Raw genomic sequence first — 12,561 nt, 5'->3', positions numbered from 1 at the left:
GCGCATACCAGAGGCAACAGACAGATGTTTCTCTCCCTCACTTTCTCCCTCCCTTCCCCTCTAAAAAAATTTAATAAATTCTTTAAAAAAGTAATTTTACAGGACACATAAAAGAGAAGGGATCATTTTATTGCATTTCAAATTTTGCTTCATCTCTCTATGTTCATCTATCTTTTCAAAATATAATTTTAGAGATTCACTAGAGGATGGCATTCTGTACGTTCTAGACTTCTAAATTGAATCACACAGAGCCCAAATTTGTCATTAAAGGTCCATGGGAAGTTCAAGCTCTTTGTGACTTGCTGCCTTTCATGAGAACAAGTTACAGGAAACACTGCCACGGGTGAGTGTCTAGACAACATCGCATTGTTAAGAAATTACCTTTCTCAATGTTTCCAAGGAAGCCAATTATTTTTAAATCAGCAGTACCTGACGGTGATCCAAAATCTACTTCTTCTCGAAGACCTTTGAACTCTCTGTTGCATTCAGATGTTGACGCTGAATACTCTTTCATTTTAATCTCCAAAGATGATATTTTTGCTTCATTCTGTGACACTCTGACATTTAGATCAAAAATATTTGCTTCCACTGTCAAAAGTGCTGTTTTCATTTCCTTAATTTCATTGATATCAGTTGATATTTTCCTTAAAAGATGGGAAATATTGTCTAGCTCGTTCCATAAACAAGAGGAACTTGCTACAGAACTTGACTCAGCTGGCTCAGGCGATGAAACTCTTGAAGACATTTTCATAAAATTCTCTCACTCCTAATTTTAAATTTTTTTCCTTCACAGCCCATTACATGGTTTTATTAGGGCCGTTACTTTAAAAAGTAATAGGAGTGAAGAATATTTTTAAACTTGTATCTAAATGGCAGGGTTGTATATTTCTGGAGTCAACCTAAAAGTAAATTTCTACCTGCAGCTCCTCTCCAAATAAGCCCTATTATTACATAGAAGGGAATTCTGGCTTCTGATTGGCTGAAGCTAGACATGTGACACACAAAGAATTTTCTATTATTTACCTCATGACAAGGAGTACTGAAGATCTTGGGCCTACATTAAAGGATATAACAACATTCACTACTTTCTACTGGAGTATGATGTGAATTGAGCATACTTTTGTCCTGTCATCTACAAACCATAGTTTTTAAGCTTCAGATTTCTTACATTGTTTTATCTGGTATCTTCAGTTTCATTTCCCTGTAAAAATGGCATAAAACAATACATAGCATTTCCTTTGTAGGCAGTGGGCAGGGAGGGTAATTGGACCCATGATCACAGACAAATCTCTCTAAAAATATGTCGTAATAATGGAATGCAACTGCATTTAAAGATAGGGAAAATGAGGAGTTGGCCTTGGTTTGATACTATTCCATTATTAGATACGATTTTTCTCCCATTCTGTGGGTTGCCTTCCCATTTTCTTGACCGTATTTTTTGAAACAAAAATTTGAAACTCTGATAAAGTCCAAATGATCTATTGTTTCTCTGGTTATCTTTAAGTGCCATGTCTAAGAAACTCACGTAGATTTATACCTATCTTTTTCTCCTAAGAGATACATTATTTTACCTCTTCCATTTAAGGTCTCTGATCCATTCTGAATTAATTTGACACATGTAGTAAAGCAAGGGTACAAGTTCGTTTTTTTTTGCACATGGACGTCCAGCTGTCCAACACCATTTGCTGAAAAGACTCTTCTTTCCCCACTGAACTGTCTTGGTATGCTTGTTGAAATATCATTTGATTATCAATGTATTGGTTCATTTCTACATTCTCAATTTAATTCCACTGATCTGTATTATACCCTTAAGCCAGTATCAGTTTTGATTACTATAGGTCTGTAACAAGTTTGAAGTTGGGAAATATCTAAGTCCTTTAACTTTAATATTTTTCAGTAGCTTTGGCTGCTGTAAGTCCTTTCCATTTCTAATTTTAGGTACAGTTTGTCAATTTCTGCAAAAAAGCCAGCAGGGATTTTAACAGACTGAGTTAAAATTCATAGGTCAATTTGGGAGTATCGCCAACATAAAAATATTAAAGTCTTCCAATCCATGAACAGAGACTGTCTTTCCATGGCTTTAGTTTGGGAAAGGCCATTTTTAGTTTGGTTTACACACAAGTCAACAGGTAAGCTGGTGTGGTTTAGTTGGTTGAAGCATCATCCCACACAACAAAAGGTTGCAGGTTCGATTCCCAGTCAGGGCGTATATCTAGGTTGCAGGTTCAAGCCATGATTGGAATGTATATGAAAGGAAACTAATCGATATTTCTCTCTCACATCAATGTTCCTCTCTCTCTCTCTCTCTCTAAAAGCAATGAAAAAATGTCCTTGGGTGAGGATTAAAAAAATAATAATTGGGAAGTTATAAATGTCAGATAACTAAAAGCAAAAATCAGATCCACCAGTTCTAATACAAAGTGACCACACAGTCAACAGATATGCTGTGCAGAATACAAAGATCCAAGATGATGGACACAACTCCCCCGAGCCTCTCCGAAAGAATAATCTTTATAAAGAATCGTAGTACTTTCAGTCAAAGTGGCGGCGTAGGTAAACATGACTCACCTCCTCACAGAACCACATCAAAATTACAACATACATAGAACAGCCATCATTCAGAACATCAGAAATGGAGCTGAATGGAAGACCTATACTACGGAGTTAAAGAAGAAACCACACTGAGACTGGTAGGAGGGGCGGAGATGCTGAACGGGCTGGTCCCTCACCCACCTGTGATGGATACAAATCAGGAGGGAAATCCTGGGAGCAAGGCCTCCCAGCCGAGGGTTCCAGTGCCAGGAAAATAAGTCTCCATAACTTCAGCTGTAAAAACCAGTGAGACTGAGGCTGTGGAAGACAAGAAACTGCTGGAATCCATGGCAGTTCTTCTTAAAGGGCCTGCACACAGACTTACTTGGACGCACTCCCTTGCAGCTCCAGCACCGGGGCAGCAAATTGAAAGGCATCAGAGACATATGAGGAGGAACTGAATAGTCCAGCATCAGGGCGAGAGCTGTGGAGAGACAGCTTTCTCCCCAGACATAAGTACTGGCAGAGGCCACTGGTTCTTTTCTAAGCCCTCGCACCACAGAACCACTGGGCCAGCAGGCGGGTGTCATACCTGAGAACCCACCAACTCCATTTCTCCATTGTACCTGGCTCACACTGTTTGCCCTGCCCTGGTAATTCCCAGAGGATTTGCCTCTCCCAGCTTTTGGGCCCACACGACCTGTTTCCAGTGGCATTTCACTATGAATGGCTTGTCTTGGCCCACACTTCAGATTTCCTTCCATCTTCTCAAACGAGCAGCATCTGGCTTCAGGGAGCCCCATACTTCTTGCTAAGTTACCCCAGGCCCAGCTCCAGCAGCAACAGGCCTTGGTTCACAGCTTGGCATTACATGGGTACCTTCAAGCCCAACGCAAGTACCAGCCACCTGCAGATAGCTTTGTAGATTATGCTGCATGATGCCAGACAGAACACAGGCAGTGGCTGTACTTGGATTTGAAAACTGCAATCAACGCTCAACTACAACAGGAGGGTGTACATAGCACACATGGTGGGTGCACCTTGAGTACCCAGCCTGGGTAATAGGGGAGGCTATGCCATTGGACCCTACAGGATACCTACTATATTAAGCCACTCTGTAAAGCCTGGGAAATGTAGTAGCGCTACCTAATTAATACATAGAAACAAATACAGGGAGCCTGCCAAACGAGACAAAGGAACATGGCCCAAATCAAAGAACAGAGCAAAACTCGAGAAAAAGAGCTAAAAGAAATGGAGATAAGCAATCTATTGGAGTTCAAAACACTAGTTATAAGAATGCTCAAGGAACTTAGTGAGGACCTCAATAGCATAAGAAAGATCCAGTCAGAAACAAAGGATACACTAATTGAAATAAGAACAATTTATAGGGAATCAAACATAGTGTGGATGAATCCAAGAATAAAATTAGTGATCTGGAACATAAGGATGCAAAATACAAGAAATCAAAACAGCAAGAAAAAACAAAGAATCCAAAAACATGAGGATAATACTAAGAAGCCTCCGGGACAACTTCAAGCGTACTAGAGGTGCCAGAAGAGAGGAAAAGGAGCACTAAATTGGAAACCTATCTGAAAAAATAGAAGAAAACTCTCCTAACTTGGTGAAGGAAATAGACATACAAGTCCAGGAAGCAGAGAGTCCCAAATAAGACGGACACAAGCAAAGAGGTCCACGCACATCATAATTCAAATGCCAAAGGTTGAACACAAAGAATCTTAAAAGCAGCAAGATAAAAGCAGATAGTTATCTACAAAGGAGTTCTCATAAGACTGTCAGCTAATTTCTCAAAAGAAACTGCAGGCAAGAAGGGACGTGCAAGAAATACTCAAAGTGGTGAAAAGCAAGGGCTTATAACCTACATTACTCTACCCAGCAAAGCTATCATTTAGTATGTAAGGGCAGATAAAGTGCTTCCCAGACAAGGTAAAGCTAAAGTAGTTCACAGTCACCAAGCCCTTATTATATGAAATGTTAAAGGAACTTAAGTAAAAGAGGATCAAAATTATGTACATTAAAATGACAACAAACTCACAACTATCAACAACAGAATCTAAAAAATGAAAACAAGCCCTGGCTGCTGTGGCTCAGTGGATTGAGTGTCAGCCTGGAAGGCAAGTGTCGCTGGTTCGATTCCCAGTCAGGGCACACGACGAGGTTGCCCATCAGGTCCCCAGTTGGGGGCGCGATTGAGAGGCAACCACACAGTGATGTTTCTCTCCCTCTCTTTCTCCTTTCCCCTCTCTCTAAAAATAAATAAACAAATATAAATAATTTTTTTAAAAAAATGAAAACAAAAACAAACTAAGCAAACCAGAATAGGAACAGAATCATAGGTGTGGGGATCATGTGGAAGCTTATCAGCTGGGAGGGAGAGGGGGATTAAGAAGCATAACTGGTTGGTACAAAATAGACAAGGGGAAGTTAAGAATAATATAGGAAAGGGTGAAGCCAAAGAACTTACATGCACGACCCATGGACATGAACTAAAGGGGGTGGGATTGCTGGAGGGAAGGGGGGTAACTGGGCAGAGGGGAGCAAAGGGAAAAGAAATTGGGACAACTGTAACAGCATAATCAATAAAATATTCTTAAAACCACAATAAATAATTAAAAAAAAAAAAAAAAAAACACTTCCAAATAAATCATGGGTCAGAGATGCAGATCTAATTGGGAATTAAAGATACTTAGAATAATAATTAAAACATTATGCATAAAAATTTGTGATAATGCAAAAAACTGGCATATCAAGAGAAATGAATAGCTTAAATATATACATTTGAAAAGACAAAGATAAATTAATTTAAAAATTGGATATATTAAAAATAAGAGTAGCCCTGGCTGGTGTGGCTCAGTGGATTGAGTGCCAGCCTGTGAACCAAAGGGTCGCCAGTTCAACTCCCAGTCGGGTCACAGGCCTGGGTTGCAGGCCAGGTTCTCAACTGAAGGGCATGCATGCAAGAGGCAACCACACATCGATGTTTCTCTCCCTCTCTTTCTCCCTCCCTTCCCTCTAAAAATAAATAAATAAAATTAAAACAAAAAAAAAAAAGAGCATAAACTAATGAACTAGAAAACAAGACGATGACACAAGAGAATCCCCGTTCAGCGGCTGTGAAGCTGGGAGGTCCCGGCTGGCCAAGGACACCAGATCTCATCTCACGTCCCTTCAACACCCCCTGAAGGCCCTCAATAAACTGGATGGAAATCCACCCCCTCTAAAATATTCAAGATAGCCAAAATTATTAAGTCTTTGAAAAGCCTGGCAAAATAAACTCGTTGACAGACTAATCCCAGACAAAGAGAGAGAAAACACAAATATTGTGAGGGGCAAGGGTGGGCTAGTAAAAATGCAAGGCCGGAAAGATGAGAGAACAATATCAAGAATTCATGCTAACACATGTGCATATTTACATTTTAAAAACCCTGCCGCAGACAAAGCTGTAAAACAGTGAGCAGGCACACCAACTGACGGCTGTCTGCAGAGCGTCACTCTGCCTTTGTGAATGAATGAGCTCAGTCAGCATGAACAGTCCTGAGAAGGACTGTTACATCGGTGGTGCTGGATACCACTTCGACTATTTCCCTTTAAAACAAAACAATGAGGTAGAAAACCACACAGAACAAGTAACAGCTTAATAAATTTTCATAAGGCAAAAACAAGAAAACAGACTATGCCAGCCACCCCTGAAGCCCCTTAATTAGTTCCATCCTAAAAATGCCCTCCAAAAATAATCACTATCGCCTTTTATAGTAATACCTAGTTTCTTTGTGGTTTTATCACACAAGCAGGCATCCCTAGACACTAAAGCTTTACTTTGCCTCCTTTATTTTGTCTTGTAAGACTTTTAATCTAAAATTCTCAGGCTTTTTGAACTACGTAACTCTCAGAAACTGTATTTTGCCTGTTGCACACTCACAGTACAGTCAACCAACATACACCTCTGGCCTCTGTACTTCCCACAAGCTGACTGCTGAGTCAGAGGCTTCATCACTCAGGTTCAAATCCTCTGGCAAGACTAAGGTGGTGTTTTATTTTCATCACACGGAGGTACAAAATGGCTGGTTTTCACTTTAAGAAAAGTTTTCGTAGCTATTAATGAACAGTGCCTAGATTCTTTAATTCACTGTAGGCTGCAAGAAACAAACCAAAAACCAAAAACCCACCTGTAATTCTATCACTTTGTTTTTACTTGCTAGCTAGAATGATTTTAAAAGATGCTTTTCACATCTATATCCAGGGTCCGCAAACATCTATCTTAGGTTACGTGGGCTATATGGTCTGTTGCAACTGTTCGATTCTGTGGCTATAGCACAAAAGCAGCCAGAGACAATACAAAAAATGATCATGGCATAGTTTCAATAAAACTTTTTAAAATAAAAACATATGCTAACTCCTGCACCGCAGAGAAGACAGCATAAGTGCTCGATTATTTATCTGGTTTAGTATCTATTATTTTCCAGAAGGTGGCCAATTAAGGGTCTACTTCTTAAAAATATCATGGAAAAAAAGATAAAAATGAATAAAAATATCACTGTGAAATCACAAGCTTCAATCCACGATGATTCCCTTTACTGAAGCTCAGCCGCAGCTGCTCTGCACAAATCGGCCCATTCACAGTTCCCAGTTACTACTTACTGGCAGTTTTGGGTTTTCCTATACTCAGGTCCATCAGTTATTGGAACTGCACATAATGCTGATGTGGGAAATTGCACAATACAGTCAAAGATCTTTTTTAATAAGAGAGAACAAAGAGACAAATATAGGATGAACTCATAAAGCTTCATGAAACAAGTAAATCTGAGATGAAATGGGAACAACTGAAAGGACACAGTTGAAGAGGAATAACAAAACACATTCCAGTGTTAGAAAAGTGTAAGTTAGAAATAACATGATGAGCATATATTTTTGGTGGGGCTTTTTAAATTCATAGTAGAAGAGAAAAAGAAGAATCTTTCCTAACGGGAACAGAACAAACAGTGTAGAGCAGCAGTTGGGGAAGGGCTGGCCAGACCCAGGGCCTGAGGACGAAGCTGCGGAAAGGCCAGGCTGGGCTGACGGCATCAGGCCTGGGCCCTGCCCCGAGGGGTCAGGGGTGGAGCACCACTATTGATGCTCTCCCGGAGAAGTCACATAGTGAGTCACACTTCAGACGGAGGCTGAGCAGGAGTGGGGGTGGTGGTGGTGGTGGTGAGAGAAACAAAGCACACACACCGGCTGGAAGCTAACTGTAGCACGTCAGGGACAAGGGAATCGAGTAGGGCCACTGGGACAATATGGTGTGTCTGGTAGGTCAGAGAGAGAGCAGATGCTGAGAAAGCGGAGATACAAGGATAAGATTTCAAATTCAAGAAAACAGGTCGAAGTAACTAAAAGAAAGCTATAGTGTAGATATCTATGTGTATTTAAGTTGGCCCTTTCTAAAGACCAGCAAAATACTGATCATTGTTAAAGTTGGGTGACCAAGTTCATGGAAATGCATTGCACTATTCTTTCCATTTTTGAGAACATTAAAAATTTCCATGATAAAAAGGTTTCTAAAACTCTGAAAAATGTAGGTATTAACTCCTCATGGTCCCTTTCTTATTCTATTTTTGGGCTAGTGAGCATTTTCCATAATATAACATTTCATAAACACTCATTGAAAAATACTTAATGCCCCAATGAAAAAAGCGTAATAAGGAATGAAATTTCATTTAAATTATTACCTTGACTTTTTTCTATATTATCTCCTTTTGTTTCCTCTTCTTTAATGGGGGGACTTATTCTAGAGGTCCTGCTTTGCCCCTGGACTATTTCTGCCAGCAAGTCTTCTTGAGAAGTTCGAGTTCTGGGAGCAACCGGAAGTGTCTGCTTCTGTGAGACTTTTACATAAAAAGCAAAAAAAAAAAAAAAGACAGAAATGCAAATGTAGTTAGTAACACATCAAACTCAACAGCCATATTAAATGTAAATACTGCCTTCACTTTAGAGCATGAGACTTTTGAAACAGTTCATAGATACCACCTCACTTTTTCTTGTAATATTCTCAAGAGCTAGATAACCTGACTCAAGTCCAGGCCTTTGCCTAGTAAGCCTTACTCTCTATGCCAGAACCTGTTCAACTGCATGTCACCAGGTTAAATCATGGACAAGGAGAAGCAGGGGGACGGATGACTGTTGGATGGAAAGCTGACAGCTTATAGTTTACTTCGCTTTAGGAAGGGGTCACAAAAAGACATGCAAAAACAAATAGAAAAGCAGAACAATGCTAAAAGGACATCCATCAAATATGTAGCAAAAATAAAATAAATTTTGAAGTGGGTAATCATGATAACTTATTAGGGACGTTTCACAATGGCTCCAGCATGTGGGCACGGAGTAAAGAACTTAATGACAGCAAGGCACTCGTGATTCGGTTGCATTTCAGAATGAGCTTTCTGTACAATCAGATTAGAGCTGACTCCTCTCCTTTGTTTTAAAACAGGTGATAATTTATATTTCTTATATACTTAATACACACTGGAAAAAGGGAATAAAAGACATCGTAGTTGCTCAAAGAACTTAATTCCACTGACAGTTCGGAAAGTCTCTCAAACTGGTCAAATGTCCTTTTAACACCTTTCCTCTCTGAACCTCCTCTTGGTCTTGACATTGGGTAGGCGTCTTTATTTTACCACATTGAGGAGCCGTCATTTCTAGCTTACTCAGGGATCGCAGGAATTGCTTAACAAAAATATAATTCATTTAAAGTACCTGTAGAATAGTTAGTTGTTTTTGTTACAGATTCTTGAGCTTCAGATATAGCCTTCAAAATCAGATTCTTGTTAGCTTGTTTAGAAGGAGGAAGTGAGGGTCTGAAAAAAGTTAAAGATTTTGATTACAGATTTGAGTTCTTCAGGTGCCAGCCATCCATTATGCTTTTACTATAGCCTTCTCTTAGGTTTTGAACAGACAACTGTAGTTTTTCAGAAAATGCCAACTAGACTGAAAACTTATAAATTTAAAAAATAATGAATCTAATCAACTTCTCCACCCATATTAGTTTTTAATATCCTCTACAATTTCTCCAGTTTTAAGCAAGTTCTCTTTCATTAATATGTTTTTCTCAAGAACCAATGGAAGAGTCTTACATGCTATTAAATGTTTATGTTTATGATACACTCTTCAAGAAACCCAGAAGACTCCAGCAGCAACTCTGATTGCTGTGCAGACACGTTCAGGTACCTCCTTTCGGGCTTTGCTGGCACCGAGACACTGCTGGAGACGCTTCCTGTACGGGACCCACAATCGTCGTCTTCCTCCTCCTCCTCTTCTCCATCGCGACTGAATTTTTTTACTTTAACAACCGAACTTACCACAGGCAACTTTCTCTTCCGAAAGTTTTCCTCCTGTAATCAGATAAATGCATGCTTACCTAGTCTCAGAAAATAACAAAAGTTTTACCACAGCCTTTTTTTCTTAAAAAAAAAAAAAAAAAAACCCAATCATATTAAATATCCATGGGCTATTTAGTGGTTTCTTATAAAAATATGAATATTATCCCTAATAGTCAATCTTGAGCGAAAACAAAAACTAGTGCTTTACATGCATTTATAAACAGAAGCATATAGCACTGTTGAGAAAACTAATAAAGCATTTACTAGTAAATGCTGTGAAAAATCAAAAATTGACCTAAAAATCCCCCCAAAAACTATTATGTAACATTACAACAATCTCACATGTTGACATAGCAGGAAAGTAAAAAGATGTAAAATCTCTGTAGCTGTCAGTCATGAAGAGGAAAGTCTAATCAGTGTCATATTGGGTTGGCCAAAAAAGTCCGTATGCTTTTTTCCGTAAAATAGAAGACATATTTTTCATTTTCACCAATAACTTCATTGATACGGATATTCTGAGTATGTCAGCTACCTCCTGTGTGGTAGAACTTTGACTGTTCTCAATTAATGTCTCGATGTGATCACTATCAACTCCAACTGGTCCACCTGATGTGGAGCATCGTCCAGTGAGCAATCTCCAGCATGAAACTTGACAAACCACTTCTGACACATTCAATCAGTCACAGTACCTTCTCCATACATTGCACACATCTTTTTTGAGTTTGTTGCATTTTTAACTTTCTTGAAATAACAAAGCATAATGTCAAAAATATTGCATTTCTTCTTCCATCTTCAATATTAACATGATTAAACAATTCACCAATTTAATAAGTACTTTTTAAAAATGCATGCTGATATGACAGCTCTCACAATACAATCTAACAAATTGTTTCAAGTTTAAGACAATTTAGCGCTCCTAGAGCCATCTTAATGGAAAAAACAAAACAAATTTTTTGACCAACCCAATTATGTTGAGTAGCACAGGAATCAGTTTAAAATAATTTTGCAATATGTCTTTAGTTATTTCATATGCCATTTAGTATAAAAGAACTGCCAATTTTCAGTTAACAAGCCAAGACTTCCGAGTATATACAAACCTCCATACTCAGTTTTTCTGAGTTGTTCCTGAAGAAGGGACTGTACGTCTCTTCTAAGCTGCTAAGAACTTCTGGCTCACACAAATGTCCTGTTTCATATACCCGGCTGTTCTGTAGATCAAGTTGCTTGGCCGCATGCATACTGTTTTGCTGCTGTTGAAATTGCAACCTGTTTAAATGAACGCCACTATCCGCAGTTCGACTTGCAGGCGGTCGATAGATTTCAATAGAAGGGCGAGAAGAACCATATGTAAGCGTCACTGTAGGTTTTTTCTGAGAGGAGGGATTTTCCTGCACAAAATTGAGGTCTTCATCAATGAGATCATCTGGTTCCGGCTTAATATCAATCACATCTTCAGAGGGCGCTGGCTCCCTCAGAGGCTTCACTGTCGACATTAGTCGGGTCGCAGTTCCATCATCGTAAGTCTGTCTATTGAACAGATACACACACACATACACACACACACACAAATATTACAACCAATTTAGAGGAATATGTTCAAATTGTCAAAGAATATTTACTTAAACTGTAATGAAAAAATTTGAATATTCCCTTTATATATTCCATTAAAATCTACTTTGAAATGTAGATTTTTTTTGAAACTTGGATTTATGATATTTGAGTCAATAATCATACTTTGGTCTCATCCATTCTTCTTTTTTTAATCCTCACGCAAGGATGTGTTTGCTCATTGGTTTTTAGAGAGTGGGAGAGGGAGCAAGGCAGAGAAAGAGAGAGGGAAAAAGGAAACACTGATATGAGAGAAAAATAATCAGCAGTTGCCTCCTGTACGTGACCCAACTGTACGTGTCTTGACTGGGGCTCAAACCCACAACCTAGGTTCATGCCCTGACTGGGGAACGAGCCCACAACCCATTTGGTGTATGGGACAACGCTCCAACCAACTGGGCAACAAGGCCAGGAGGGCTTGTTCTTTCTTTCTTTCTTTTTTAAGGTTTTATTTATTTTATTTTAGAGAGAGGGGAGAGAAAAGAGAAGGAGAAAAACATCAATATGTGAAACATCAATCAGTTGCCTCTTACACACACAGGCCCGCAACCCAGGCAGGTGCCCTGACCAGGAATCGAACAAACGACCCTTCTCTTTGTGAGACACCATCAGCCACCTGAGCCACGTAGGTCAGGGAGAGGGTCCAGTCTTTATTATAAAAATTGCTCATGACTACCTCACTATTTCCAAAAATGACTGACAATGGCAATTTAAAGATATAAAAATCTAAATGTCACATACGTCTGCATCTGCCCACAGAAAGTCGACACAGGACCCTTACCTGACATTGTTGGGTTTCTGCTCGTGTGAACTTGAAGAAATTCTGGACTCTCTTTTCTCAGGTCTCGCGCTGGAAACGGCAAGGGGCGGCACTGTGGCCTCGTGCCGCCTCTCATCTCCCCGGCTGAAACTGCTCCTGTTTGAAGGCACGGTGCTATCGAATATGTTGGTATCAGAAGACTTCAGACTAGAGGGGTCTGGAGAGAAAAACACATGATCTTTTTAAACTGTTTTTATTACTTTGATCCTTCCCCTTGTTCATCAC

At 39.4% G+C, this 12,561-nt stretch overlaps 1 protein-coding gene across 5 annotated transcripts in view; it reads right to left on the bottom strand.

Moving 5' to 3' along the window:
• ZC3H14 (zinc finger CCCH-type containing 14) overlaps window positions 1-12,561 on the bottom strand; it is a 36,716-nt gene that overhangs the window by 15,175 nt on the left and 8,980 nt on the right. For all 5 annotated transcript variants that reach the window (XM_090271276.1, XM_090271277.1, XM_090271279.1 and 2 more), the window contains 5 exons: window positions 12,298-12,493; window positions 11,006-11,435; window positions 9,757-9,920; window positions 9,286-9,386; window positions 8,259-8,414 (listed from right to left, as the gene is read on the bottom strand). In XM_090271276.1, the coding sequence (XP_090127402.1) occupies window positions 8,259-8,414; window positions 9,286-9,386; window positions 9,757-9,920; window positions 11,006-11,435; window positions 12,298-12,493 (1,047 nt within the window). The remainder of the gene's footprint in view (window positions 1-8,258; window positions 8,415-9,285; window positions 9,387-9,756; window positions 9,921-11,005; window positions 11,436-12,297; window positions 12,494-12,561) is intronic.

The sequence above is a fragment of the Furipterus horrens genome, unplaced genomic scaffold, assembly GCF_987537825.1.
Source record: "Furipterus horrens unplaced genomic scaffold, mFurHor1.1.pri manual_scaffold_3, whole genome shotgun sequence".
NCBI classification, from domain to species: Eukaryota; Metazoa; Chordata; class Mammalia; order Chiroptera; family Furipteridae; genus Furipterus; species Furipterus horrens.
The sequence above is the reverse complement of the archived record's forward strand: the minus strand, read 5'-3'. Positions and strand labels throughout refer to the sequence as shown.